The following is a 26,970-nucleotide window of genomic DNA, read 5'->3' as shown; positions in this document are numbered from 1 at the left end:
AAAATCTTTTCCTGGGCGGAAGTATGTGCCACATGAGCGATTGCATCCATGTGTCCACATCAACCAAAGATGACAAGTTCAAGATCACGGCTACGCCTATAAATTGATGTTATTTTTGTGCAGCCAAATTTGACGGGGGCCTGGTGCCCATGAAATGGTTGTTGCCCGCCCAGCGAGCGTCATGCGAATTAATTCTGTTACAGAAATAGCCTGCAGTGATGTAAGGGGCTGCCAAAATGCGGTCGGTTCTCTCTCTCGATGGCTCGGTGCTCTGAAAGCGGAAGCTGTTGATCTTTGATTGCTTGGCCTGGGGACCGTCGGCGATCTGTTATGGTCAGAGATTTTTTGAATAGCTAGTTGGCGTTTTGTGGCACAGGTGCTAATGTGCCGTCAACCACCTCACGTAATTTCAATTAAGAAATACTTTTCAAAAATGGAAAGTTTATTGGGCGCTTGCGCACATTACAATCAGCAATCTAAGTTACTTGTATGGGCTATGAAAAATATTAATATTTGTACGATTCAATCGATCAGCTGCAAATGGTTCAAAATGCTAATTCCCTGGTTGTGAGGGATTCAGGTGCTTTTTGGGGCCTTTCCAATACCACACACCTTGCCGTAGTGTTCCGGCTGATCCAAACTATCTACAATAAATTTGCCCAAATCATATTTGGACACCAGCCGACCCGGGGCTTCATCATGTACCACTGTATATGCGGTGGAAGGTTCGTCGGCGATGTGGGGCGGGAGGATAGCTATGTACTCCAGCCCCGAAGCCTTGGTCAGGTCTAGCATTCGCTGGTGCTCCTCGTTCAGCTTGTGAAAGACCGCGGGGACTTCGTTCAAGGGCCGAAGCAGGAACGAGGACATCACAATGGAGAACTTTGTCAATTTAGCCTCTTTCATGGCCTTGATTAGATTTTCGGTTCCGCGCGAGAGTTCCGTGGTTGCCTCCAACTTGTTGCGCGTTCCCAATATCACGCACACTCCATCTACACCCTCGATCAGGCGCTTTACATCCTCGTATTTGGTAGCGTCCCCATGAACCAAGTCAACTTTGGACTTGAACCGTTCTGGAATCGTGGCCTCAGTCCGATACAGCAGTTTAACTTTAAGACCTACATACATATATACATGTAGAAATAATGTTAGTTTGGTACGGGACAGCCTGCCTCTGATCTGCTCACCTTTTTCCAAAGCGTGATCTACCGCACATTCGCCGGTCATGCCGGTTCCTCCAATAATTGCAATGCGTTGCATAATGCTTTCTTCCTCTTGGCTCCTGAGTTGCTTAGAATGTTTTAGCGCAAATTGCAGTGTCACATGTACTTCAGCAGGGGAACCGTGGTGTTATCTAGGGAAGAGTCCAAATTATATTGATTCCAGCCAGTGCTTCGAGTTCAGACCCACAGCGTCGCCAGCTGATTTGCGTTTTACACACGCCTTCAAAGCTTGTTCCAAATTCAAGGGAGTATTGCCGAATTTTATAAGGGGGGCACTACTGCCTGATTTATTATTTTTGCTTATACGTTATTGTCTAATTGTTTAAACTTTTTCTATAGACTTTTAAAAATTTATAAAAAGTTAAGTTCAGAGGTAACTAGCCCCAAGGTAACATACGGCTACCCCCTTGGCCATGTTCGTATTGTCCCTGTACATTTAGGTTCTAGTATAAATGTATATAGATAAACCAATCTAATCTCTTTGAAACAAGTTTATTTACAAAGCTATAAATGTATGCACTTGTCATGGTGATTAATATTATAATTTAAATTTATCGCCAACAATAATTTCAATTTGAGTCTGGCAACCCTGCTTAGGGCCCAGAGCTGCCATGTGAAGTCAAAAGCTCTACCGCCAACCTTCAAGCTTGCGATTCTTCGGAAAAAGGGTTATCAGAAGGATTTTTAACCCTTCTTAGGGTAATTCCCAGCTTGAGTTCGCTTAAAAAGTCGTTTGCCGGGGGCTTTCGTTCGGCTCGTGGTTTTATACCGCTAATAGTGGCTGCCTTTTGGTCCACTTTCTGAAAAAAGTTGTAAATTTTAAAAATTTTTGTGGAAATTGTTCAATGTATGTACATATGTGATCTTACCTTAAGAGCTACACCCTTGCGTATACTTTCCAGTAAGGCTCCTCTATCATCGGCAGCAACAGGAACAGTTTTGGGCGCAGTTTTTTGCATTGGTGGCGGCGCTGGGGGTCCACCTGCAGTTGGAGGAGGTGGTGGCGGGGGGGGACCTCCTCCTGCAGAGGTTGCAACTGGCATGGGAGGTGGTGGAGGAGGTATTCCTCCTACAGACGCTGGAGGCGGTGGTGGCGGAACCGGTACCTGAGCTTTGGTACTCTGTACCTGCATCGGTGGAGGAGGTGGCACGTAAGTTGAAGCTGAAGGTGGGGGACAATGAACTGGAGACCGCGGCTTAGCCGGAGGAGCTGGCGGCGGAGGCTTGGCTGTTCCATACTGCACAGAAGACACCGATGCCATGGAAGCAGTGGAGTATGTGTTGGAGGGCGGCGGCTGCCTGGCTATTGGTGATGCCGTGGCGTATGTACTAGGTCCAACCGTTGGCTTTGGAGGAGCTGGTGGTGGAATACGCATGGTTCCCGCTTTCCTCTGTGGTGATATTGTAGCATATGTCTCAATGGATTGCTTTACAGGAGTCGCAGATGGTCGGATGTGGCGTATATCAATGGCCGGTGGATAGCCGCCGCGACTGTTGTTTGCCATAACTGTTGAAGGAGGCGGAGGCACCTTAGGCTTATTCGATGGCTGCACCTGCACTGGAATCACAGAGCCCAGCTCTGGTTGCCGGCTAGACGCTGGCACAGGCATGTCCATGTCCGAAATATCCACAAACCGGGATGTAAGTGCTGCATAATTAGCAAAACTGGGAGCAGGCGCCGGAGTCGGAAATGCAACAGGTGGAGGAGAGGGCGGAGGAGTGATCTGGTTATTGGTGGAAATGGTTGCATACAGCAGAGGCCTTGCAGTCTCCTGGACTTTCGGCTTGGCTTGCAGATCACCTTTTTTAGGCTATAAAAATAAATACCTTACTAAACATATTCTAAGAATCTGATTTTCATACATACCATCCACGTGAAATTGGAGTGGATAATTTTTTTGATGACATCCTGACTGCGCATGTCACTTATATCCGCCTCCGTAATACCGCGCTCGATCATGTACTTTCGCAACACATTATCGTTGGTCTCGGCACTCAGATCGAAGGCGTTTCGTGTCCTATCCCGCGTCACATCTCCAGAAACATGCTGAAAATTTGTGGGTCCGCTGATCTCGTACTTGGATCCCTTGCTGCTGACTACCACGCTCGTGGGAAAACTGGGACCAGCCAGGGCCACTGCTGGAGGAGCACCTGTATATCTGTCCAGACTGTTCGAGGAGGAGGAGTTCTTCATGCCGCTAAAACTGATGTCGATACTGGCGTTGTCGGCGTAAACAGGTGGCGGACGGACTGCTGGTGGCGGATGAGCAAAAACGTCGCTGCTCACTTGCATAGAAGGAGGCTGGAACGAAAGAAACGAATTGCTGCGGTCAGGACAAGACTGCAACTTCTACTATTGCCTGAAGCTAAAGTCTATAAAAGTTATCAATTATGAGCCAATGATTTTATACCCTTGCCGAATCCATTTTAAACTTAGATTTTCTTCGAGGAATCTAGAAGAAATAAGTTCAAAGATCCACTAGTAAGGAGGAAAAGCCGATTCGGACTGGCTGATTTGTCTAAAAATCTTAAATACCTTGCACGGGTATAAAAAAAGCTCTATTCAATTACCACCCAGTAACCAGGCCCCTTATTGCTCCGTATTATGTCATAGACGTAGGCGCGTCGCATCAGAGTCGGCAGGCGACTCAGGTCGTCGGATAGGTTGGCCTTCCGCAGGTACAGCTGGAGCATTTCGTCAACGCCTTGACCCCGCACATCGAATGTCTTGCGGAAGTCGATGGACTTCCCCTCCAACTGCCTGAACTCCACTGGCTCGGAGATGTAGGCGTATGAGTAATCCTCCATGGCACTAGAAAAGCGGAGCTGCGTTAGTCGAAGGCTGCAAAGGATCGGCCACTGGCGGCATTCACTGTCTTGCGCTAAGGTATTATCTAGTAGCCAATTTGAAGATAAGGGTGCTGGCGCAGCTAGAGCTTTATCAGTTTTGGATTCGGATAGTGTGACTCACGGGTTGTGGGCCCTCCCCAGAGTCACCAGGTAACCCGGGTAGTTACCCTCTGGGCAGTCCGAGACAAAGAACCATTACCGTATGGGAAGGAGTTGAGTTCCACGGCTTCTGCACCTGGGCAACCAGATAGACTTGGCGAAAAACGAAACGGGTCACGGTAGGTTGGGACGACTCGGAGCTATGTAGAGGACTGATTAACAGCGGAGGTATGTCAATGGTGGGCACTGCGTTTACTCATTTTGCGAACGCGTTATCTGGTAGCCGAGGGGCTGAAAACTGATAAATGTGGGCCACTAATCAGCTCGGGCGACGAGGCCTGAGCTAAAAGAAAATATAAACAATTCGCGTAAACTATATTTTTATGCCGTGGGACTACGATAAAAGCCTTACCTGTCAGTTCCTTGGGTAAGTCCAAAATAAGAGATCCGCGGCCAATGAGTAATGAATTCTAACAGCGGAAACGTATTTATAAAATCAATTTTTGGCCATAAAATCAAAAAGGCTTTAATTGCAAAAGTTTTTATGACTTCTTATGATATTTATTTTGTTCTTGACATTTTTAAAACTTAATATAACGTTTATAAAAACAGATATATTTAGAATCATGATACCTCAAGTTTTATTGTATTTTATTGTATTTATATGGGATGGAAGCTTCAGATAAGAAATACCTAGGGTTATTTTTAACCGTGTGCTATGTAGTTTAGGGTTATTGAATAAAAATCATTCATGAAGAGATTTGTTTTTTTTTTATTAAAACCATAAAACTTTTGAAAATTATAAAAAAAAGACAATCCTGTCCAGCTTCATCTGTCATAAGGGTCATAAATACATTGTTATAATTTAGACATTAGGATTATTTTCCTTAATATACTGTTTCTATAAAGGATGTTTATCAGAACTGTTTTGTTATGCGGCAACCCTATTGATATGTCATTGAGTTTTCTGTCAAAATTGTCAACTTTCTCCAATCCCCGGAGAACGCAAATCATTTTCCCTCGATTCAGCAGTCCTTACGCTTCGTCGAAACATCGAAAAAAAAGTTTCCTTTCTCAAAATAATCAAAAATTTGAGTCTTAAGTCTTGGTATAATAGTTTGTGAAACCGGAAAGTATTTTGAAAAGTAATCAAGTGAAGGGTGAAAGTGAAAATGAGTAAAGCGGATTTACCAATTATAAAGACTGAGGTCAGCGGCGAGTATACGCTGGCCGAAATTGAAGTGGACATGGAAACAGAATTGAATCCCGATGACCTTCAACCCGGAGCCACTGTCCTAGCATCCAATGATGGTGACGGTATCCTCGAGCAGATTGTTAGCCATGAAGATCTCTCAAAGTTCTTCACGACAACATCTTCGGGCGCCATCCGAATGCCTACGGAAGTAGTAGTCCAGCGCACTTTGGCGGATCCGGCTCTGAAGCAGATTCTGCAGGAGGCCGATGGCAAGCCAGACTTTGATCCTGAGGCGGAGCAAATGAAAATACGTGACTTTCTGGCTGGAGTAACAAACAACAAAATGACCACAGAAGAGTCGGTCTTCCAGGGTAATTAATAGTGACCTATTAAGTGATTTTTTCAACATTAGTACCATTACACATCCTTAAGCCTCACGGGCCAACGCCGCTGCTGCATCTGCCAACCGCGTAAAGTGCGCACAATGTTTTGGCCAATTTGATACAGTATCCATCCAGAGTCACATTTGTGATCCAGAGGAACGCAAGGCCATGTGTGATGCTCTTTTCGGGCTCCAGGAGAAGCCACAACCTAGCATCGCTTCAACTCCTCCGGCGCCACCAATCAAACCCGGTAGTGAACGTGTTATCCAGGAGAACCAAATCCGCCTACGCCGTTATATGAAGGATGAGATGAAATACGATCTTACTACCGGAATTGACAGTTCGCGCGGCAGGAAGTCCATCAAGGGGCCTAATGAATGTACCATGTGCGACCGAAAGTTTGTTCATGCCTCCGGCTTGGCGCGTCATATGGAAAAGCATGCCTTGGATCTGATTCCATCGCAGGCCAGCTTGCAGCCTCACACCGCTCCGGCAGCTGGGCTTCATGTGGTGCTTAAATGTAATGTTTGCGGTCGCGTCTTCTATGATCCTCAAGTGGCCCTGAACCACGGCCTGGTGCACTATCCAGAGCTGCCTCACATAACCGAAGAAGCAACGGAAAAAAGAGGCTCATCCGCCGACAAAGCAGCCATTAATTTTAAGCAACTTCTCCTGGACGGCGAAAGGTTGATCTCTGCATTTGTGACTGAACAGCAGAAAGCAAATCGTTTAAGGGAGAAAATCTTCTCCACGTTGATTGTGGGATGCGTACTGCAGTGCGAGTTCTGCGAGTACGTGTTTGCCGACATCTCGGATTTGCTACTCCACTCGGCGGCTCATATTTCGGAGCGCCGTTTCGAGTGCACCGCCTGTGACATATCATTGAGCACAGCCAAGGAGGCCAGTGTTCACTTTCAGACGGACTGCAACTTTATGAGGGAATCCCTTCGATCTCTCAATGTTTCGCTCAGTCGGTTCTTTGTGTGCAATGTGTGCGAGGTAAAGTTCCCCAACACGGATCTACTGCAGGAGCATCGGTGAGCCATATATTTGGACCTAAGGATCAAAAACTTTGTATATGAATGTAATCAAATGGCTTTCCTTACATGTCTTTTTTTAGCTACGCTTCGTATCACTACTTTCCACGCCTCAGCGAGAACAGGAAGCGGCTGCTCCTGCCATGCGAGTTTTGTGAGGCTAATTTTGAGTTCGCCCACGAGATCCAGAGCCACAACGAGGAAAAGCACCTAAACAAAAAGAAGCGAGAGAAGGAGACCCGTAATACTGGTACCGGCCGCCTGCGCCAATATCTGTGTGACATCTGCGGCAAATCGTACACCCAGTCCAGCCATCTTTGGCAGCACCTACGATTCCATCAGGGTAAGTTAATACACTAGGCCTAAAGGCAAATATTTTCCAATGTATCCATCAGGTGTTAAGCCTTTCGTGTGCCAGGAGGAGAACTGCGACCGCAAGTTTACGATCCGTCCTGATCTTAACGACCACATCCGCAAGTGTCATACGGGAGAGCGGCCCTACCACTGTCTTGTGTGCGGCAAGCGCTTCCTTACCGGCTCAGTCTTCTACCAGCACCGCTTGATCCATCGCGGCGAACGGCGCTACGAGTGCGAAGAATGTGGAAAGCGTTTTTACCGAGCCGATGCCTTAAAGAACCATCAGCGCATCCACACTGGCGAGAAGCCTTACAGTTGCCTTTTCTGCACGAAGACTTTCCGTCAGCGAGGCGATCGCGACAAGCACATCCGGGCTCGTCATGCCCACTTGGATGCCAATTCGCGGCTAATGATGCAGATGCAAAAATTTCAGTTAGAGACTGCCGCGGCTCTAAAGGCAAAGCAAATAAAGGAACAGCCGGGTGATGATGAGACGGATGAGGGCAATCCCGCTGCTTCTGCCCCGATGGAGGGGGCCGACGGAGACTCCGCCATGGATGTCCAGTATGGTATGTCAGATCAGCCAGAGGCTATGGTATGCGTTCCAATCGATGAATTCAATTCGAACAACTACATAATGCAGCACTATGTGGAGGGTATGCCCATGGAAGCCGATTCGGAACAGCAGCAGTTGATTGTTTATAACAATCCCACTCCAAGCATGATCAGTATATTTGATCCTGAGGAGGAACAGCCGGAAATGCAGAAAAGCAATATAGTCTTGCGTAAGGGTGGAGAAAACGCCAAAGTTGTGGTGGTCAAGAATGATCCTTCCCAGCCTCTTTTTGCCGATTCTTATATGTAGTTTTTACATTTTTGAAATAAAGCGCCAAGTGATGCCACTTGGAAGGAACTTCTGGTATTGTTTTGGTGACGGTAAATAAAATTATTGAACTTACGGTAAATTTTTGCTTGACGGGCATAGTCAGTTTCCAGGTGGTTTTTGTTAGATTGCATGATTGTCAATATATTTCAAATGCTCTGCCTATTTCGTTTAAAATGGATGTATGAAACTGAGGGTGCGACAAAAACGACAAAAAGTGCGAAACAAAATGAAGTCAGGTGGCATCCCTATGAAATCGTTTTTTCGATAATTAAACAACAATATCGATATATTGATATTTTGATAGAACATTACATACACACATGTCGACGCGCGAAGAACACCAATAAATTCAGTTAATTTAGTCAAATAGAATAATATTGTTTATATCAACAAAAAATTATTAAACTTAAAGTAAACAAGTCAATTAACGAACAGCAAAAAGTGAGTTGTGTTACGCGAGAGTGGGTGCTGGTGGGACAAAAACTAGGGAGGGCCAAATTTATTTAAACATTTAATGAATCAAGAGATACGATACACACATGTCAACATATATACGAGTATCAGAAGTGTGCGGCAATCAATTCAATTTAATAAAGGTGTCCAAGCCTTGTGATAAACACGAAAAATTACGTAAATTTCACTTAAGTGCAGCTTGCTCCAGTGTCCCCCACAGCAATAATGTTACTCCAATAACCATTATCTCTAATCGAAGGGGTACCACCTCACCTGGCCGAAAGGTAACACGCGGCCTATAAAGAAGCCTCTTGCCGCACTTGTCGAGCCCCTTGATGCGATTGCCCACTTTTCGGGCAATAATCAATAAAACTGATTGGACGGACACCGACACCTTAGTGCCAAATTATGGGGGGAAATAACTTTAAACAAATTTATTAATAATAAAGTTAACATAAAACGATCTAAAGTGTTTGTGATTAAAGTAATTATAGATGTTAAATCAAAAAGATTGAAAAGATAACGTACTTAAAAATCGAACAACGATGTCTTTTAAAAAAAAACCACTACAAATTTATTAATTCTAACACAAAAAGCTATAATATCCAAAAGGAAAACCGAAATATTCAGTGTGTACACCCCCATAAAGTAAAATGGCTCTTAAAAAAATTAAAAAAATCGATTTAAAAAAGCCCATATAAGCTATCCCCCCTTAAAGACGTTGATACCGCGGCCGAAAGCAACAGCTGGCCTTCAGACCAATTTCCGAAACTTTCCTGATATCTTTATGCTTTAAACATGCTTATCCAAAAAGTATTAGATAAACCAGACCAGTCTTATCATCTGGGCGATGTGAAAACCCGTTATTCAGCCTTTAAGTTATTAATTCAAAGTTTAAATTAAATTCCAGTTTTGTGTATGTCTTTAGCATTTTCCGATTCACACCTAAGTGTAATTGTGCTAACGAAGCACTTTGAAAGCTTATTCACGACTGCAAGCTAATGGCATCCAAACTGATATGCTGCTAATCTCCGTGGGGCCGCCCGTGCATGTCAACAAACTTTGCCCCACCCCGCCCATTTCTTATCGTATACATTATATTTATAATGTATAATGTAGCTATATCAGCTTATTTATTGTTTAATTGGGGTAACAGTAGTGCCAAGACAAACACCCTAATAAACAAATTGTTACATATGGATATTTTTAAAATTTTGATAACCAGTTCGTACCGATTCTTTGTTAACAGCAGAGGCTGAAATAATAGTACTTAAAATTTCATTTTTAATATGTACTTATGTATTCATGCAGATTCTGAAATAAATAAGCATATAAGAAAAAAGGAAATATATTAAAAAAATTGTAGTATGTTAACAAAAATTCTAAAATTGAATCGTTCTCACTTTCTTGTATCTTAATGTATTTATATATGCTTAGGAACCAAGAGATTAATTTATTGTATCATTAATGAGTTTGTTGGTTTGTTTTTCACAGCATGGCAGCCAAACAAGCCTTGGAACAGCCGCAGCACCAGCAATTCGCGTGAGTTATTAAAAAACAATTTAATTAGACCGCGCATTGTAAATGAAAATGTAAACAATTCCCGTTTGTTTTAACAAGAGCAATAAACATTAGCCCACGACTTAATAGGAAAAACAATAATAGCCGGCAAACCTATACTTTTGTAAGATCAGCTGTTCTCAGTCAGAATAGGTTTCAATAACCCGTTTGGTGGCTACAGTGGATATTGGGAACAACAGCCCAAAACAAATATTTTTAAATAGAAAACCGTCTTTGTTCAATTTTAAATATCTTGTTAATACACAATTGAATAAATTAGAATAATAAAAACCATATAGAGTAAATTAAATTGTGATTTATGGAAGCAAAGTTTATATATCATTAAAGCTTTAACAACTTTAGTTAGAAACAGTAAACAAAATAATCTCAAACCCTATTTTTTGCAAGCCCTCAGTGCTTAAATAGAATATGATGTACACATGTAAATGTCATTTTGATGGCAAGACAGACAGTTTGGCATTTCGCTGCGCCCCTGATACAGCCCCGTGCCCCATCCAACTTTTTTTAGATTAAATTTGGGGCAAAACTTAGCGACAAGGACGCCGATACCATGACATAATATGATTGCATTCTGCACTTTGTTTTTGTTCATTCGCGGCTGTTGTGACAAATGCAGGCCGAAAATAGACCCTAGCTAAGTCTAGAATCTAGATATATTGATAGCACGTACATATATTCCGATCTGTTGGCAGAGAATCAAATATTTCTTGCTTATTAACGGTCAACCCATTTGACCTTTCTTTTGTTTCATTCACTCGATAGTCCACTTACTGGTGGTATCTTCCGAATAGCGATGGGAGCCCATGCGGGCCAAGTTCTGGGCCACACGGACATTGTTTACATTTTGTTGTTGTTCCTGATGCATACAAAGCGTGCAAATGCAAAAGTTAACGCAGTGCAAATATTTGTCAATTAGCCAAGCGCAAGTTGGGATCCGACCAGCCGATGCCCATTAATCCCTTTCCCATTGCAGGCTGTTGCCGAAGATCATCAATGGTGGAATCGCTGGAATCATTGGCGTAACATGTGTGTTCCCACTGGACTTGGTCAAGACGCGGCTGCAGAACCAGCAGATTGGACCCAATGGCGAACGGATGTACAACAGTATGTAAGTGTTTCTTATATAGAACATGAACTTTATAGTTCTGTTTGATTTGAAATTTTAACTAAATGTATGCATACCCATTTTTAAAGGAGTTTATTTTCCTTTCAGGTTCGATTGCTTCCGCAAGACATATGCCGCCGAGGGATATTTTGGCATGTACCGAGGTTCCGGCGTAAACATCCTGCTGATCACACCCGAAAAGGCCATCAAGCTCACCGCTAACGACTACTTCCGGCACAAGCTGACCACCAAGGATGGAAAGCTGCCCATCAGCAGTCAAATGGTGGCTGGTGGTCTCGCCGGTGCGTTCCAGATCATTGTCACCACGCCCATGGAATTGCTCAAAATCCAGATGCAGGATGCAGGCAGAGTGGCGGCGGCTGCCAAATTGGCTGGCAAGTCGGTGGAGAAGGTATCAGCCACCCAGCTGGCCACCCAACTGCTGCGGGAAAAGGGCATCTTCGGTCTTTACAAGGGCATTGGAGCCACTGGGCTCCGAGACGTTACATTCTCCATTATTTACTTCCCCCTATTTGCCACACTCAATGATTTGGGTCCCAGGCGAAAAGATGGTTCTGGAGAAGCTGTTTTCTGGTGGGAACAACCAGACTTATTTTATTTAAGCTTCTCATTAATTTATTGTTGCCTTAAAGGTGTTCCTTCTTGGCGGGTCTGGCAGCTGGATCTACCGCTGCCCTGGCAGTCAATCCATTTGATGTAGTTAAGACTCGACTGCAGGCGATTAAGAAGGCAGATGGTGAAAAGGAGTTCAAGGGAATATCGGACTGCATCACGTAAGTATATACACATATTTGTACGATGTAAAAGTTTTCTGACCTTTTGTAACTTAACCCTTTTAGCAAAACCCTGAAGCACGAGGGCCCCACGGCATTCTTTAAGGGTGGCCTTTGTCGAATGATCGTAATTGCTCCCTTGTTTGGTATCGCCCAAACGGTATACTATCTAGGCGTAGCCGAAAATTTATTGGGCGTTCAGAAGCATTAATGGAAATGTTACAGAGATACTCGTAGGGGCGGATCGATAAGACAGAAGCATTTTAAGTCTTAACTCTGAATGTAAATTGTATCGTATATCGTATTTAAATGTTGTTAAAGCTGTCCATGATTGTAATTGTGAAGTCTCAATGTTAAGGAAAAAGTTATAGAGCGTTGAACTATCCAGACAAATACCATAAACGTTGTTAAAGTTTTCCCCATCCCATAAAGTATATCCGTTCTATATATGTATATTCTATTTTGTGCATGTGCGTATGATAAAAACAGACCACGTCAGAGGCCATCTGATACTCCAATGACAATAAGATGCAACAAATCAATGCTACTGTTATGCGAATGTTTTTGTTTATAGCTTAATTTATAGATGTTGTGTTTGAATAGGTCTCTCTTTAAAAGCATACTCTTCCCGAGCAATGGTTTTGCTTCAAACCGTATTAATAATGCATTTTCGTTTTCTGCTGGGCAAAAGTTTAACTTTTAGTAGCTATCAGTTGGAGAACATGACTTGAGAAATTGTATACTTTATAAAACGCCGTCAAAATATAAAAAAAACCGAAATGTAAATAACATCGTTTTGAAATTATTGCTTACCTGATTTTGTAAAAGAAAGCGCAGTTTGGGTAAGATTCCTCACAATCAGGTGCGGCTGCAGCGCTGGTCATGGTCCTGCTACAGCACTCTTGCTAAAGATCATCAATGGCGAGTTGGAAGCATCGGAGGCTCCCATGAAGGGCGCGAGGGGCGAAAATTATTATTCTACGCTTCACTCTACGGTTATTTACGTTAACGTTATTTCACTCTTGTCCTACGTTACCGACAGCAAACTCAAAATCAAAATCAAAAGATGTATGTACATATGTTCCTCAAAGTCGGTAAAAAAAATATGGCAATTAAAATATAAAAAACCTGTGTAATGTTTCGAGGCAGCCAAAGGATTCGAAGTTTTAGTGTCTTTTATTGATTTTCATAATAGCAAATTGAGCTTACAAAAATGGAGATTTTTCCTTCCAGAAATGGAGAAAATTCCTTCTTAATTTGGTTATCAATAAGACTGTACGTATTTTTTTGTTCCCGATTAACTAGAATTTTTATTTACTTAAAATTAAAAAATATATTTAATATCGGTTGAATATAAAAAATTATTATTTTGCTTTATAATATTTTTTAAAGTACTAGTCTAAGCGTACTGCGGTGACCTAGTGATTAGGAAAGCTACCAAGAAAAATTAAAATAAACTTAATCTTCGGTAGTGGGTAATTCTTTGAAAAGAATTTTTTAAGCCAGAGTATTTAATTTTCTTCTAATCCAAAAACACTCTTGCCGGATAACGAAATCTGTGGGCTGTAAGCTTGTATTTAAAAGGTTTCGATAAGTTTTCTTGATCTGCTCGTGTTGTAGTTGGATCGATGCATTTGGTGAGGTTTTTTTTAACATGTCTAGAAAACGCTGTGTAGTTTATGAAAAATCCGTCAGAAATCCAAAAAATTTGAAATGTGAACACATAAATGGGAAATTTGTGAAAAAATATGGTCTACCTGGTGGAAAAAAAGAAGGCACAATTCAAGTAAGGTTTTCCAAATATAAGGTTCTTAGCGTTTAAGAAATGATTCTGCCACAGCGTCTTGCCCAAAATCATCAATGGCGGTATTGCTGGAATCATCGGAGTTACCTGCGTGTATCCATTGGACATGGTGAAGACGCGACTGCAAAACCAGCCAATTGGGCCCAATGGTGAACGTATGTACACTAGCATGTAAGTGTGTGTCCTGGGTGAGAAAAGTAGAATCGGTTTAACCTTAATACCGCAGAGCGGACTGCTTTCGCAAGACAATAGCTAGCGAGGGATTCTTTGGCATGTACCGCGGGTCCTTCGTCAATATCCTGCTCATCACCCCCGAGAAGGCAATCAAACTGACTGCCAATGACTATTTCCGGTATAAGCTGGCTTCTGACGATGGCGTCCTTCCTCTTCCGCTGGCAGGATTAGCCGGCGGACTGGCAGGCCTCTTTCAGATAGTCGTAACCACTCCAATGGAGCTACTAAAAATTCAAATGCAAGATGCAGGTCGAGTCGCCAGCCTAGCCCGAGCCGAGGGGCGCGAGGTGCAAAAAGTGACAGCTCTGGGTTTGACCAAGAAACTGCTCAGGGAGCGGGGAATTTTCGGACTCTATAAGGGCATCACCGCCACCGGAATTCGGGATATAACCTTTTCGGTCGTTTACTTCCCACTGATGGCAACGATTAATGACAGTGGCCCGCGAAAATCGGACGGTTCTGGAGAGGCTGTGTTTTATTGGTCTCTAATGTCCGGCCTTTTGGCAGGGATGACTGCAGCCTTTCTGGTCACTCCGCTAGACGTGATAAAGACTCGATTACAGGCCGGGGATAAAGAATACGCCGGTGTTGGTGACTGCATCCGAACGACATTAAAGAATGAAGGGATAACGGCTTTCTTTAAAGGCGGTCTCTGTCGTGTCATGGTTGTGGCTCCTCTCTTTGGTATTGCCCAAATGTTCTACTTCCTTGGAGTGGGTGAAAAAATACTTGGAATCCAGCAGAGGAAATCTGTGTAAATCTGTAAAAAAAATTATTTAAAGGAAAACAAAGATATATTATGTGAAAAGGTACATTTTTATAGATATTTATATCCGGTAGTCGTAAAGTACAAGGGTATATTTTAGTCGTGTGAATGTGTAACATAGACCAGGAATCATCTTCGACCCCAAAAAGTATATGTATATATTCTTGATCAGCATCAACACCCGAGTCTATATAGCCATGTCCGTCTGTCCGCCCATCCGTCTGGCCGTATGAACGCGTAGTTTTCAGAGACTATAAGAGATAGAGCTACATATATGATTTGGCATGGAGACTCCTACAATACGCTCCCACGCAGTTCAAATTTCATCCAAATTGCCTGATTGTTGGAGGAGGATTATTTTTTTTTTATTTTAAATATACCCATATATGTACAGTTTCCCATACAAACGGACTAAAATTTTGAACGCGTGGATCTGAAAGACTATAAAAGATGGAACTATCCCATTTGGACCTTGCACTCGGATGGTATCCACGCTGATCAAGTTTGTGCCAGTTCGGTAATGTTTTTGGCAAAATGTTTTTATATCAAACTGTTCCAATGGCTAATCTACACTTACAAAAAGAAGCCAAATCTGATCATTTTTATAGAAGTTATAGACTGCTTAGTCTGCTTCCCTAATGAATCGGTAGTAAAGCCGTTGGCTTATTTTTTTTTTTTTGGTAAAGCGTAAAAGTATGCAACGAAAATTTGTTCCTGAGAATCCATACCGTTCAACTTTAAAGGTTAGTTTGATTGTGGGCGATAGATGGCGGTACTTATTACCGGGTATAGTATAGTCGGGAAACTCGACAATAGCCGTCCTTGCTTCTTTGAAGTTAACTAAGCAATTGGAATTAATGACCTATACGTTTAAACTTTATCATCCAAAATCCATAAGTAGAAAAATAAGATGTTCAATTTCTCGGATTAATTAACAGTAATTCGATGTTGTTAAATCAATAAAATATTTCTATTGCTCCTTGTAAAATACAAAATTGGATTATCTTTCCTTCGAAAATTGGATAAATAAATATGAAAGATATTTTAGTTTTTGGTTTTGGGCACCACTGCCTTAGAATCGAAGCCTTAGATTAAAAGTCAATCAAAAACAAAATTTAAAAACCTTTTGATTGGCTTTCTGTTACGATTATTTTATTATCTTTTGTGTGTGTTTTGAATGATGAATAATATGTATTTTCTTTTCCTAAAATCTTTAAAGTTTTTTTTAAGTTCGGAAATTTATAAACATGGGTAATCTTTTGCTATTCAAATTAAAAGACCTACCCGAGGCAAGGTTCGTTTTTGGTTACCAAAATTTTTTTTTTTAAACACAACACAAGTAGTAACATTTTATGTGTATTTGCTTATTAATTCTACAAATTTAGTGTTTATAATCGTGTTTTATTTTTTTGAATCAGCCCATGGTTGACCTTCAGCCCATCTCTCATATCACAATCCATCTCATATCACTTCCAAGCTTCGAATTACTTAAATAAGATCTGCCGGCTGGCTACGAGGTGCTCCGGCAGAGTCATCGGACAAGTCCACATAACGGGCGCGTTGCCATCGCGCCAAGAGAGTTCGATACCAATCCAGGAAAATAGCCTGACGATAGAGTATTATACCCATTTGCAGGATGATGAATCCCATGATGGTAATAATGTTAATGTACTCCCACTCCATGACGACCACGAAAACCCAGATGAAGTATACTCGCAAACCGTCCGCTAATAACCGATTGGAACTGGAGGAGTACATGGTGATAAAGAGTCCAACAAAATTGTACGCGGCACACGAGACAGTGAATGCAGTAAGAGCCATGATCAAGGTTGGATTTTCCTTCAAGCCTGTCCACAGATCACTCCAGTCGTCAAAGACAGCCCGGGAGCTTTCGCCGAAAGGCGTAACACTAGGTATAAAGTGTAAAGCAATGGCCAGAAGTGAAGTTACACCCAATCCGAAAATTCCCTGCCAGCCGGCGGCTTGCAAGGGAGCCACATTGGAGGTTTTAAGTTGCTTCTCCTCGTAAACGTACTGCAGTCCGTGCAGGATCTCGGCAATAATGATGAGCATATCACCAGTCAGAATGGACTTGTGGTCCGTGTGAGGCAAGGTGACTCGGTCGTAGTCAACACGCTGCACATCCAAAGATATTATATCCAACAGACCACATGATATGGTGAAAATGGCCAGCCAGTGGCGTGAGCTAAGTGTATGATTTAGGAACATGGTACTGAAAATCCCCACAAAGATCAGAGCGGCGCCTGCAAAGAAACGAAAAGGTGATTCATGGCCAGATAAGGACAGGCAGATAGGCACAGACCCCTTATCATCTGGAAGCTGGTGGCGTAAGTCAAGTACAGGCCGGTGAATAGAAGAATGGAAGCCACCACGTCCAGGAGCGTGGGTAAGAGCATGCTCAACGGAGTAAACTCGCTGCTCTCTTGACCCAGTATATTGTCCAGTTCGCCAATATGCTGTGGGTTATATAAATTGGTTGATTACTCAAAATTATTTCGAAAGATAACTTTAAATTTACTCCTCCACGTCGGCAAGAGAACAGGCGCATTATTTTGAAAACCACAAAGCATAAGAACTCGCCCAGGAACATGAGAAGGGTAAAGACCACTGGATGCTGGAAGCCGTGTAGCTGGCCATCGCTGCCTGTCACCTGCTGTTGATTGGCCCACCTGAAAATGCATACATATGCGTATATATGTATGTTTACTTGTTGTTTTCTCAGAATTAGCTTACTTCACAACCAGAACATTGAAAGTGCCGCTGAGCACAAATATCAGCGACAGAAAAACACGGTGATCCATTTTACGGTCTCAAATTCAATCTAAAGAGTATACTTTTAATTTGATTTAGAGATATTGACGTTCTTTGTGAAATGCAATTTGCAATTGTAGCTGCGCAGTGATAACTCGGTGATTCGGTGCGGCCAGGTTGGTTGCCGGATGTCCTTCCAGAGGATTTTAAACTGTAAACAAAAATGACTTCCAGCTGCCAGAAGGTATCAAGGGAAATTTAGCTACCAATTTTGCGAGAAAATGTAATTTTCCTTTGGTTTATTGGGGGCTTTTTGCAATTTTAGCTTATCAGTGGAGCTGCACTTATGGAAAGCAACAAATCTCAAAGTTGGCGTAAAAATATACTGAAATAAACATATGCTGGTCACACTGAAACTAGACGGGTTTTTGAGTTTAAATTTAAAAAAATACATTATTTTTTTATTTATTAAAAAGTTTAATCAACGGTAAAAAAGAATATAACGGTTTTTTTTGTAGAATTTTTATTTAACTCAAACTTAAAAAATATCACAGGATATGAAAAACCATTGAAATGAAAATACATGAAGTGGTGTTAGTGCATCTCAGTTCCTTAATTAGTTCCATCATTTGTCTGGGTCGCATTTTGTGAGTTTTTTCTGCGAATAAGGAACAAACCATATAAGTAGTATATACTACCATAAAAGTCTTTTTTTTTTTAATAATATAAGCGGCTAAAAACCTACAAATGCCAAACACGGCGTGTCTAGGTATCTCACCTGTATTCTGAAGTGTTTTTCAAGTGTTGTGATTTTTGTTGTGTAGTTTTAGTTTTTGTGGTGCAGTGCTTTGGACAATTTTAGAGCTCATCTCGACCCTGAGCGGAGGATGGCAGTTCCACCTCCTCGACAGAGCCCAGGTGAATAGTCTTATTTGGCCTGCTGAACTTTGGTATGTATTCGACCGAATCGCTGTTGCTAACCACCGAATTGTGTAGATGTTCCGTGGGTGCCGCGGGATCGGGACTAGTGAGTGTGATTTTGGAGCCAGTGGCCACTCTGTGGAATGTATGCAGGTCTGTAATGTGTTCTGTTTTCTGTGGCTATGCAGTCAAAGTCATAAAACAATTTGGGTTCTGATCCAAGTTAATTAATTCCCTGTTTCAAAGCTCTATAATTTTAACTGCATTTTCCCTGTTCTCCATGTTTCAAAGTAAAGGTTAGTAAAGCACTACTAATTGGCTGGTTTTAGTTAATGGGACATTCAAAAACGACATTCAACTCTCTTGTACCTTATGTACAGCTTTTTGAGGTGCTTGTAGTCGAAGAGAGAAGTTCTTATAGTGGTTGAAAGAATCTATTGGCGCTGGCGGGATCCACCGCGTGCTCCGCGCAACTTTTGCGGGTTTCTATTTCGTCAAATCAGATAGTAATCAACGTTTTGGACACAGTCCCGCCACCTTACCTGTCCCTGGCCTGCATGCTGGCCTCCACGTCCAGACTTCGGGGCTGCCGGAAGTCGCACTCCAGCGAAAAGGCCGAGTCTCCGGGCGTGATCAGTTCCGGATCGTTTTGGATCACCACGATGTTGGTATACAGATCACCATCCTTCAAGGTCTGACATTGGTCCAGCTGGAAGTTCATTTCCAAAGAACGTGATCCCTGGTTCACAGTGGGTTTCATGAAGCACGGGGGCGTCTGCTTGTAGAAGCTGCCACGAGTGTACATCACACCTGTGAAGGGCTTTTCCGTCTCCAACACCACGTTCATGGAGTTGGCTCCACACTTAAGATTCACCTTTTGGATGCCCTGATCGCTGCCCTCAATTTTAAAGGTGTCCGAAAGGTCTTGTTCCCAGATTTCTGCAATGAATTGAAGCAATTTTCTTAGATGACATTTTAGCAAAAAGTTTTTTTGATTTTAATCTCTAGGCTTTGTTGTTTTTCCTCATTTTTAGTTTCAAAAATACTATCACGTTGGAGATATTGCCATTTGTCATTTTTCACAACCAAATTTTGTACAAAATCTTTATTTCCCTACCCTTAGTGTATCCATTTAAAATATTTTTCTTTTTAGAAAAGCAGACATTGGAACTTTACCTTTTCCGTACTTGCTTGAGTGACTTATTTTCTAGTATTTTTGAAATACAATAAAACTTTCTATTTTCTTTGTATAGAAAATCAGATAATACAGAAAATAAGGGTTTCCTCCTAAAGCGAACCGTTACAAACTTGGTGTATCTTCACAATGTATCCACTGAGGCACAAACGGTAAAGTTCACTCATCTTACGGCTAACCGGCATTATTCTGCCTTTGGAACCGGTTTTTGTTTATTTTGGTCTGGCTAGAAAAGCCACCATCAAAAGAACTTGGCATTGAAAATTTCTCCATTCCGACACATGAGTCAGTCACTGGTCGAGCCCTTTGGGTTCTGAGCCAAGTCGGCAGCCGCTTACCTTGATTCTGGTGTTTTTGTTGCTTATTGGCCGAAACGTACACGGCCAGCAATAAATTGCAGGCGAACAAAACAAGAAAGCCATTCTGTAATCCGACCATTATTGTACTTTATTGTTTTTTAACACTTTATCAAATTAACAATTTTGTTCGAAGCACTTCGAATGCGTCTTGTAGCTGCAAGCCAAGATTTAAAATGACGAAGCGTCTGCGCCTGTGCAGCGTATATAAACCCGGCTCAAAAGCTTCGATTCCCCAATTAAGACAGAGACGGCGAGCTTGGCTGAGAAAGAGGCAGGTTAAGAGAGAAGCATGTAGCCAAGAGCCAGAGAAAACGAGAAAAAACGAGAATTTGGTCAATAGCTGAGCATAAAAATTATTCGTTTTGTTGTAAGGTTGATAAGGCGAATATTTATTGGCTTCGTCGAGTAAAAAAGTCTCAATAAAGGAGATATAAAAACTGGTTTGTAGATCGAAGTAAGAAATACCCCTTTGATTTGTGGAAAATAAATGCTTTGTTAAAAAATATTTTTTAAACTTGTACCCATAATACTATTTCAAATTTTAGCTTTACAGAAAATATACGATTAAGTTTTATTGTTATACTGGAGTGATAATCAATACATGGTTTTGGCGGTAAAAGTTTGAGTTTCTTTTTAGGAAATGCGTTTCAAGATTCGTTGAATCGAATTCGAAACAGAAACTTGATACTTTCCGACAGGGTATGATCAATTATTTAAAGCGCCAGTTTAAGGAAAACAAAATGCGGCATCGGTCCAAAGACATTTCCGCTTTTCGCGTGTGGCATGTGGATACGTATCTGCAGTGCGCATTCGTTTCGCATTTTTGGCGCTGCACTCAACCGATATTTCTCTTTGCCTTTCATTATTCAAAATGTTATTAAACTTCCCCCTTTTCTGCGTCTTGTTTCGGCTCCATTCGATTCTCCTCATGCAACCAATTTAATAACTTTAGTAGATTTTCTTTTGGCTTCCACTGCGGTTTTGTTGCTTTGCTTTGGTGCCTTTTGTTAGTATTTACATCTTTTGTTTTTCGTTTATTGCGTTAATTAAGGCTTAATTAGTTGGTGATTCCGTCTGGCCATGCAGGCGAAAGGTGGAAGTGTCCGCTGGCCAAAAAAAAATGCATTTTCCACGAAGCTGGACATGATTAAGTTGTTATGGCTCCTGTCGAATGCAGTTTTAGTGGTTTGCTTTACGAATGTATGTTTGGATGTTTTCGAGCGTGTGTTTTGGGTAATGCAATGTCTTTTTTCTATTGACATTGATAGATTAATTAACTCCAGAGTTAGTATATATAATCATTTAAGTAAATACACATATATTTATATATGAATTTGTATATCAAGAGAGTAACTCACCTTTCCCATAATTTATGTCACGTTTTTATTCTTGTTTAAAGCTCTTTATTACCTCAGATAGTATATGTTGCCCGTATGTGTTAAATGCTTTTCAATATCTGTGATTAGCTTTGCTTTTTCATCACTTACTGATTAAACATTTTTATCAATTAATTTTTTTGTACAATGAAATTGCCTTTTTATATATTATCTCAAGTTCATTTCTAAGTCAACAAGAACCCAGTATTGAGGTCAACGAGAAGAAATTGAAGAACTTTTCCTATTATTTCCGTATAGTGAGATGGCCAAATGGATCACTTCTTTTTCAGCGCTGCCCAGTACACCGCCAGTTCGTTGCCCTCCCAATTGAACGGTTCGGTAAAAATACTGAAAATACAAAATTTACATAATGCCTTAATGGTGAGGATCGTGGAAATTAGCCAACAAATAGAGTGTATGTCGATGTTGCACGAAGCAGAGGGGAACAAGTTCAACCAACATCGGGAAATGCTGGTCATCGAATTCGTGGCAGGGGGGAGGTTGTCTGGTGCCTACTGCACCGATGGCCAAGATTGACAATGATCATGCACAACATAAGCTACAGACAGACTAGTGAGCTTTTTATGGTCTGGACTGGAGGAGTGGACCCCCAACCGCAGGGAAGTGGAAATGATGTAATGGTAACATTGTATCCGAGTTGCACAATTTTTGCAGTGCGGCTTTGGCCAACTTCCGAGTTTTGCACACTCACTTTTTGCGCAGATACTCCAGCACTTCCTGCTCCTGGTCGCTGAGGCCCACCAGAGCGGCCTCCAGGTTGATTCGAAGCAACTCGAGAGTCTGCATGCCTGTGAGGAAGGTGCTCACCTCAGGCAGACCTTTGGTCGTATAATAGAATGCCAGCTTGCCCAGTTCCACGCCGTTTTCTTTGCAGAAATCCGACGCCTTGCGGGCGATCTTCTTCTTATCATCGCCAACCGGATGCCAATGCTGAGGTCCTTTGTTGGTTAGCAGTCCCAGGCCATGGGCAGCGGCGCAGATTTGTCCTAGATTCTGGGACTTGAAAAAGTCCAAATACTCCAGTAGGGTTTCATCGGTCAACGTGTATCTGCAGTAGGTTAGAACAGTCTGGAAAACAATATGTTATACTACAAAAGTATTCTATAGTAGTTTAGCAGTAGCTTACATCAAACCTGCCGGCCGCTCGGGTCAAGCACTCCTTCAGAATCGAAATGGGATAAGCCGACACCCCAATAAACCTCGCCTTGCCCTCCTTGACCAATTGCTCCAACGTGGGCAGCGTTTCGTTAATCACAATGTCAAGGTTCTCCGCGAACTCAATATCATGGATTTGGATCACGTCTACGTAGTCTAAGCCCAGAAGTTTGAGACTCTTATCTACACTCTCCCGCGTCTTCTTGGCACTAAAATCGAACATCTTTTCGTATTCGGGCTCATAGCGACCCACCTTGGTGGCGATGTAGTAGGACTCTCTTGGAATACCCTTAAGAGCCTGACCAAGAACCTCCTCTGACCGACCGTGTCCATACCAGGGAGCAGTGTCGATGTAGTTAATACCAGACTTTAAAGCCTCGTGCACGGTCTTAATTCCCTCTTCGCAATCAAAGCTTTGGAATAAACAAGCAAGTAATAAAATAAATGTTTTAGATTTAAAATGATTAAAAAGTGTATTTAATTAAAGGTCTGCATTCTGAATAATAAAGATTGCTCTTACCCATAGGCAGCGCACAGGGCCCCGCCTCCGAACGAGACTTTCGAGACTTCCAGTCCGGTCTTTCCAAACTTTCGGTATTCCATCTGGCGCACCTTCGCCTCATCGTGGAAGCCCTTCACATATGTAGCCGGTAGTTTTCCAGACATTATATGGTTCGCGCTCTGCTGTAGTTCAATTGCAAGTCAGAGAACTTCTAGACTGCGAATTGTTATACGTGGGGCTTATATTCGCTTAATCAGAGAATGATTCTTTATCAGCAAGGAGAGCGTGGAGTGGCAGAGATGGATGTTGGAGCAAGTTGGAGCTCCGGCCGATCAAAATAAAGAGAGACTGCAGCTGAAGAGTCAGGTTAAAAATAAATATATGTATATACATATATATATATATGTATGTATATACAAATATATATATTTTATAAACAGACTTAGCGTTTTGCAACCATACTGGCAAACAATTAATCGAAATAATTGTTTTAATTTTTTAAACAAAAAACAACAGCTGAAAAAATAGCCTTATGATAGCTTTATTGATACATACTTAAAATAATTTATTTTCCTACGATGAACTTCAATTGCCCAATTTAGATGACCATTTATTCATTGAATAAGGTAGTCGTATCATGTATGGTAAGCCTGGTGTAAGTTTGGTAAAACCTCTGCAAAATTAGGAGTTTAAGAAATACGTAATAATTGTTTGTAGAAACAAGAGACAAAGTGGAACTGGATTGCGCCATCCAGCAGGAACCAGTTAGGCCAGGCTGAGGCCAAGTTCGTGCCCGTGATGCAATGCTAACACCAAATCCGACTTGCCCACTTTTCACTCACTTTTCGCAGACGTGTTGCACCACTTCCTGCTTTGGAAGTGAGCTCGTCTAAAAGTGCGTTCAGATGAATCCCCAACTGGAGTGTAGAAATGTCGCCTAGGAAGGAGCTGGCCCCCACAAACTGCATGGACAAGTTCAAGTAACTCCCCCTAACTAACAATCCCTCTAAACCCTCAAGCCCTTAAGGATCTAGAAGACCCTTGGCTTAATAAAAGTTCAAATTAAAATATTACTTACACGTTTATGATAAAATCTTGTGTTAAGTATAAACACATCTAAGGGGCGCCGTTTTCTAAACAATTAACATTTGGCAATTTTGGGAAATTTTCTCGCAGGAAATTTTATACATACAAGTAAATATAAATTGATTGGTAGGTAAATATAATGGTAGTTAGTTATCCCTCGCTGCAGTCGATGATGCTGCAGACGCCGGAGATATTTGTAAGATGATTTCCCCTTGCGGTTGCAGGGGGGGTGTTGCCACTCCTTATAGGCAGTGGTTGAGATCCCTGGCGGTTGCCGGGGGGGATCCTTCCTGTAACAGAAGTTATGATGGGAGCACTTGCCCCGTTGTCACGGCCCTTGAGGCGCGGTGACCAATTCAACAAATGAATTTACAAATTAACGGCAGTGCCGGAGATTGGTTTTATGCTCTTTATTGTATGAGACTCTGACACAAACTGAAACTTAAAGCTAACAAAAAGTATTTCATAGCGGCCACGCAAATGTGCAGTGCTTGCCGCTATGCATGGGCTTCCGGCCAGACGCTATGTCAGCAGTTTGGCCAGAGCGAGCTCTTAAATAATCGGACATTGCCGCTGCTGGGTTAACTTCAGTTAACTACTCCCCCCTCAAGAATGAGGCCGCCCTCGGCCGACCCTATTTGGGCAATCATCTCCTTCAGCTGGGCCGCGGTTTTTCGGGCCTGAGTGACTCGCCGATAGGTCAAACCGATGCAAATTAAAGCGCAGCATATTGCTCCCGCTATGAACACCAACTGATGTAGTCGCTGGTGATTAATTTCCTTCCCGAACTCCTTGATGTGCTCCAGATTACGTTCACTCAGACGGTGAAGGTAAGGAAGGCTGAGAACGTCACGTTCCATGGTGATGTTCAGGGAAGGTGAGCTGGCCACTCCTGGAGCCCTCTTCTGGGCTGTGTCATGATTGACCAATCGGGTTTCGTTGACCATGGCACTCTTCTCAAATGTGATGAGATATGTGCCTTTTATATGGGCACAGGTGCCATTGTCCACACACACGTGTGCCGAGCGATCATTCACAATTACTATTCCTTCATCAACATAAGTGATGGGGTGTAAATCGCTTTGCTGGGTCTCGCAATGCGCCGTGCCTCCAGCGTGAAACTCTTGGGCGCATGATCTTTTACGAGCCAATCGGCAAAATGTAGCTCCTGATGTCGGGGAGCACTTTTCCACGGTGTGGATCTCGCTGTTGCATTCGGCAATGACGTTATCTTCCAGCCTGAGCATGGTGTCGTGATGTGACACTGGGAAAACGGTAATCTTGCTGCAGGCCGACTTTATCTTTGGAAACTTAATGATAAAATGTAATATGTTATCGGACTGTAAGATCTTAACGGACGATACGGACAAAACATCCCTAATCGCGGTCTCGGTGGGCTCTTCCATCCACACACCTTCCAGGTCTGCATGATCTAGTATGCTGGGGCTAACAATATTAACTTTGGCAAGTGCCACTGCTAGCATCAAACCCTGTAGCTCCATTGCTATCATCCTATTTCGAGTTAAAAGCATCTCGAATAGGTGCCCAGTATCAATTTGGGACTTTTTTGTTGACCTCAGAAAAGTTGGTTGACGGTAGCGGAAATTTTATTGATTTGAATTTGTACTTTGTTGTTAATATTAATCTGCCTATTGTTTGCATTTGCTAATTGGAATTGATTAAATTTAATTTTTTCAAAATCTTCTGCGTCCGGCGTTCCTGCCACCACCTTTAGCGCAGTCCCTAAGAAGTCTAAACTTCTTGCTACTCTATGGTTGACGCTCAAAGAGTCGAGCATGTCGCGTAGGTGGGCGACGTCAACAACCAGGAGTTTCTGCATGTGGGATTGCGGGAACATGACGGTCATCCCATTAGTCTCTTCGATGACGCGCCTATATTCCGAGAGATTTGCTGAGTGCTTTACAAAGGCAAATTCCTCCCATATCAGGATTCGCCCATCAACGATGGGAATGTATTTGGCTTTGGAATAGTCCGTGACGCGTGCCGAAGTTGTGGCCAAAAGGAAAATCAAGGTTATGGTTGAAAACCTGTGATTTGGATGTGTTGTGAATTCAATAGAAACTGGGTAGCCCACCATTAAAGCATGATTAAAGTTATAATGGAAGCGAAAGCTTATGCCAAGTGGCTAGGAAAAAGACAATAAAAAAGAATGAAAAATTATTAGGCGGGCGATAGTTGAGTCACGCTCGGCCTACCTAAGGTTGTCTTTGTGGACCACCCTCCCCTTAATGAGGACTGTGGTCCCCATGTCCGCTTCAAAGGTGACGGTTTGTTGCTCAGTCGCCTGCTAGACTACACTAGGATCTTTTCGCCAACTTCGAAAACCCTGTTTTGCCGGGAAGCATTTCTCCTGTCGCGGAACTTATTCTGGGCGTGTTTAATCGTATTCTGTATCGCGTATTGCGGGTCATTCGATTCCGTTTGAACCGGGTCGGCTGGCCTCTTGTCGTTTGCCGACGTGTAGCAGGGATATTCCCTTAAAAAATTAATGACGTCCGAATCATAATCTTGAATAACGTCGTCGTCAATTTTCTGAGCCGTGCTTGAAGCTGCGGCTGTATATTTCTCCCCGGTTCCGCCTGCGCTCTGCGCGACGTGGTTAACTTTCTGCTTGTTGTGTAGGCCCGATCGATCGGACACGGTTGGCTCCCTGTTTTGGTATGACGGGGCCTGAGATGGATTAAGAAACTTGGACCGCGATGGGTCGATGTCCATGGGTTCATGGGTATTTGCACTGCGTGGAGCAGAGTGTATCTGCGCCTTGCGTTGTTTGGCGCAGTACGGATTTTTGTCTT

General features: G+C 42.5%; 8 protein-coding genes across 17 annotated transcripts; 3 read left to right on the top strand and 5 right to left on the bottom strand.

The window, feature by feature from the left end:
• Positions 1 to 421: 421 nt before the first annotated feature.
• LOC108130844 (flavin reductase (NADPH)) lies at positions 422 to 1,586 on the bottom strand. The gene is made up of 3 exons (XM_017249505.3): positions 1,411 to 1,586; positions 1,188 to 1,354; positions 422 to 1,118 (listed from the first exon to the last, which is right to left on the bottom strand). The coding sequence occupies exons 2-3, from the start codon at positions 1,258 to 1,260 to the stop codon at positions 577 to 579; spliced, it is 615 nt and encodes a 204-aa protein (XP_017104994.1). The 5' UTR covers positions 1,261 to 1,354; positions 1,411 to 1,586; the 3' UTR covers positions 422 to 576.
• A 113-nt stretch (positions 1,587 to 1,699) lies between these two features.
• On the bottom strand, positions 1,700 to 13,127 carry Whamy (WHAMM and JMY related). Of its 5 annotated transcripts, XM_017249499.3 has the most exons (6): positions 4,585 to 4,642; positions 4,273 to 4,515; positions 3,795 to 4,035; positions 3,091 to 3,525; positions 2,093 to 3,034; positions 1,700 to 2,023 (listed from the first exon to the last, which is right to left on the bottom strand). In XM_017249499.3, exons 3-6 carry the CDS (start codon positions 4,029 to 4,031, stop codon positions 1,865 to 1,867), a joined length of 1,773 nt encoding a protein of 590 aa, XP_017104988.2. In that variant the 5' UTR covers positions 4,032 to 4,035; positions 4,273 to 4,515; positions 4,585 to 4,642; the 3' UTR covers positions 1,700 to 1,864. The 5 variants fall into 5 exon arrangements, with proteins under 5 accessions (XP_017104988.2, XP_070137584.1, XP_070137583.1 ...); XM_070281483.1 differs by lacking the exon at positions 3,795 to 4,035; XM_070281482.1 differs by lacking the exon at positions 4,273 to 4,515 and having other exon boundaries at positions 4,585 to 4,633.
• Positions 5,143 to 8,057, top strand: topi (matotopetli). Of its 2 annotated transcripts, XM_017249498.3 has the most exons (5): positions 5,144 to 5,738; positions 5,800 to 6,787; positions 6,871 to 7,130; positions 7,183 to 7,713; positions 7,788 to 8,057. In XM_017249498.3, exons 1-5 carry the CDS (start codon positions 5,345 to 5,347, stop codon positions 7,847 to 7,849), a joined length of 2,235 nt encoding a protein of 744 aa, XP_017104987.2. In that variant the 5' UTR covers positions 5,144 to 5,344; the 3' UTR covers positions 7,850 to 8,057. The 2 variants fall into 2 exon arrangements, with proteins under 2 accessions (XP_017104986.2, XP_017104987.2); XM_017249497.3 differs by having other exon boundaries at positions 5,143 to 5,738; positions 7,183 to 8,057.
• Positions 8,323 to 12,752, top strand: GC1 (Glutamate Carrier 1). Its single transcript, XM_017249502.3, has 6 exons — positions 8,323 to 8,471; positions 9,978 to 10,025; positions 11,038 to 11,172; positions 11,278 to 11,763; positions 11,823 to 11,963; positions 12,030 to 12,752. The coding sequence occupies exons 2-6, from the start codon at positions 9,979 to 9,981 to the stop codon at positions 12,172 to 12,174; spliced, it is 954 nt and encodes a 317-aa protein (XP_017104991.1). The 5' UTR covers positions 8,323 to 8,471; position 9,978; the 3' UTR covers positions 12,175 to 12,752.
• Positions 13,128 to 13,601: 474 nt separating the features above from the next.
• GC2 (Glutamate Carrier 2) lies at positions 13,602 to 14,813 on the top strand. Its single transcript, XM_017249342.3, has 3 exons — positions 13,602 to 13,749; positions 13,804 to 13,938; positions 13,994 to 14,813. The coding sequence occupies exons 1-3, from the start codon at positions 13,712 to 13,714 to the stop codon at positions 14,757 to 14,759; spliced, it is 939 nt and encodes a 312-aa protein (XP_017104831.1). The 5' UTR covers positions 13,602 to 13,711; the 3' UTR covers positions 14,760 to 14,813.
• A 1,294-nt stretch (positions 14,814 to 16,107) lies between these two features.
• Positions 16,108 to 17,922, bottom strand: Tango9 (transport and golgi organization 9). The gene is made up of 5 exons (XM_017249524.3): positions 17,806 to 17,922; positions 17,522 to 17,750; positions 17,307 to 17,457; positions 17,091 to 17,244; positions 16,108 to 17,031 (listed from the first exon to the last, which is right to left on the bottom strand). The coding sequence occupies exons 2-5, from the start codon at positions 17,587 to 17,589 to the stop codon at positions 16,256 to 16,258; spliced, it is 1,149 nt and encodes a 382-aa protein (XP_017105013.1). The 5' UTR covers positions 17,590 to 17,750; positions 17,806 to 17,922; the 3' UTR covers positions 16,108 to 16,255.
• Positions 17,923 to 18,317: 395 nt separating this feature from the next.
• On the bottom strand, positions 18,318 to 21,510 carry LOC108130862 (uncharacterized). 4 transcript variants are annotated; one of them, XR_001773622.3, is made up of 4 exons: positions 19,994 to 20,245; positions 19,003 to 19,399; positions 18,830 to 18,946; positions 18,465 to 18,596 (listed from the first exon to the last, which is right to left on the bottom strand). XR_001773622.3 is itself a non-coding variant. In XM_070281361.1 (3 exons), exons 2-3 carry the CDS (start codon positions 19,305 to 19,307, stop codon positions 18,398 to 18,400), a joined length of 504 nt encoding a protein of 167 aa, XP_070137462.1. In that variant the 5' UTR covers positions 19,308 to 19,399; positions 21,373 to 21,510; the 3' UTR covers positions 18,318 to 18,397. The 4 variants fall into 4 exon arrangements, 3 of the variants coding, with proteins under 3 accessions (XP_070137462.1, XP_017105016.2, XP_017105018.2); XM_070281361.1 differs by lacking the exons at positions 18,830 to 18,946; positions 19,994 to 20,245 and adding an exon at positions 21,373 to 21,510 and having other exon boundaries at positions 18,318 to 18,596; XM_017249527.3 differs by lacking the exon at positions 18,830 to 18,946 and having other exon boundaries at positions 18,318 to 18,596; positions 19,994 to 20,254.
• On the bottom strand, positions 21,381 to 23,290 carry LOC108130861 (uncharacterized). Of its 2 annotated transcripts, none has more exons than XM_070281360.1 (4): positions 23,087 to 23,290; positions 22,538 to 22,979; positions 22,219 to 22,479; positions 21,381 to 21,738 (listed from the first exon to the last, which is right to left on the bottom strand). In XM_070281360.1, the coding sequence occupies exons 1-4, from the start codon at positions 23,230 to 23,232 to the stop codon at positions 21,604 to 21,606; spliced, it is 984 nt and encodes a 327-aa protein (XP_070137461.1). In that variant the 5' UTR covers positions 23,233 to 23,290; the 3' UTR covers positions 21,381 to 21,603. The 2 variants fall into 2 exon arrangements, with proteins under 2 accessions (XP_070137461.1, XP_017105015.2); XM_017249526.3 differs by having other exon boundaries at positions 22,103 to 22,479; positions 23,087 to 23,289.
• Positions 23,291 to 26,970: the final 3,680 nt, after the last annotated feature.

The sequence above is a fragment of the Drosophila bipectinata genome, chromosome 3R (genome assembly GCF_030179905.1).
Source record: "Drosophila bipectinata strain 14024-0381.07 chromosome 3R, DbipHiC1v2, whole genome shotgun sequence".
Lineage (NCBI taxonomy): Eukaryota > Metazoa > Arthropoda > Insecta > Diptera > Drosophilidae > Drosophila > Drosophila bipectinata.
This window is presented reverse-complemented; position numbering and strand designations above follow the sequence as displayed.

Coding starts and splice junctions, on each gene's coding strand:
- LOC108130844 (XM_017249505.3), bottom strand. CDS start 1,260: ATGCAACGCATTGCAATTATTGGAGGAACCGGCATGACCGGCGAATGT. Junction 1,119..1,187: donor AGATCACGCTTTGGAAAAAG/GTGAGCAGATCA, acceptor ATATGTATGTAG/GTCTTAAAGTTAAACTGCTG.
- LOC108130861 (XM_017249526.3), bottom strand. CDS start 23,232: ATGTCTGGAAAACTACCGGCTACATATGTGAAGGGCTTCCACGATGAG. Junction 22,980..23,086: donor GCCCTGTGCGCTGCCTATGG/GTAAGAGCAATC, acceptor TTTATTCCAAAG/CTTTGATTGCGAAGAGGGAA. Junction 22,480..22,537: donor GAGCGGCCGGCAGGTTTGAT/GTAAGCTACTGC, acceptor ATTGTTTTCCAG/ACTGTTCTAACCTACTGCAG.
- Tango9 (XM_017249524.3), bottom strand. CDS start 17,589: ATGGATCACCGTGTTTTTCTGTCGCTGATATTTGTGCTCAGCGGCACT. Junction 17,458..17,521: donor TTCAATGTTCTGGTTGTGAA/GTAAGCTAATTC, acceptor ATGCATTTTCAG/GTGGGCCAATCAACAGCAGG. Junction 17,032..17,090: donor CAGCTTCCAGATGATAAGGG/GTCTGTGCCTAT, acceptor GTTTCTTTGCAG/GCGCCGCTCTGATCTTTGTG.
- LOC108130862 (XM_017249527.3), bottom strand. CDS start 20,093: ATGGTCGGATTACAGAATGGCTTTCTTGTTTTGTTCGCCTGCAATTTA. Junction 19,400..19,993: donor ACAAAAACACCAGAATCAAG/GTAAGCGGCTGC, acceptor AATTCATTGCAG/AAATCTGGGAACAAGACCTT. Junction 18,597..19,002: donor AGCATGCAGGCCAGGGACAG/GTAAGGTGGCGG, acceptor TACATTCCACAG/AGTGGCCACTGGCTCCAAAA.
- Whamy (XM_017249499.3), bottom strand. CDS start 4,031: ATGGAGGATTACTCATACGCCTACATCTCCGAGCCAGTGGAGTTCAGG. Junction 3,526..3,794: donor AGGGGCCTGGTTACTGGGTG/GTAATTGAATAG, acceptor CTTTCGTTCCAG/CCTCCTTCTATGCAAGTGAG. Junction 3,035..3,090: donor ACTCCAATTTCACGTGGATG/GTATGTATGAAA, acceptor TTATTTTTATAG/CCTAAAAAAGGTGATCTGCA.
- GC1 (XM_017249502.3), top strand. CDS start 9,979: ATGGCAGCCAAACAAGCCTTGGAACAGCCGCAGCACCAGCAATTCGC. Junction 11,764..11,822: donor TCTGGAGAAGCTGTTTTCTG/GTGGGAACAACC, acceptor GTTGCCTTAAAG/GTGTTCCTTCTTGGCGGGTC. Junction 11,964..12,029: donor GGAATATCGGACTGCATCAC/GTAAGTATATAC, acceptor TAACCCTTTTAG/CAAAACCCTGAAGCACGAGG.
- GC2 (XM_017249342.3), top strand. CDS start 13,712: ATGGTCTACCTGGTGGAAAAAAAGAAGGCACAATTCAA. Junction 13,750..13,803: donor AAAAAGAAGGCACAATTCAA/GTAAGGTTTTCC, acceptor ATTCTGCCACAG/CGTCTTGCCCAAAATCATCA. Junction 13,939..13,993: donor GAACGTATGTACACTAGCAT/GTAAGTGTGTGT, acceptor TTAATACCGCAG/AGCGGACTGCTTTCGCAAGA.
- topi (XM_017249497.3), top strand. CDS start 5,345: ATGAGTAAAGCGGATTTACCAATTATAAAGACTGAGGTCAGCGGCGAG. Junction 5,739..5,799: donor AGAAGAGTCGGTCTTCCAGG/GTAATTAATAGT, acceptor CACATCCTTAAG/CCTCACGGGCCAACGCCGCT. Junction 7,131..7,182: donor GCACCTACGATTCCATCAGG/GTAAGTTAATAC, acceptor TGTATCCATCAG/GTGTTAAGCCTTTCGTGTGC.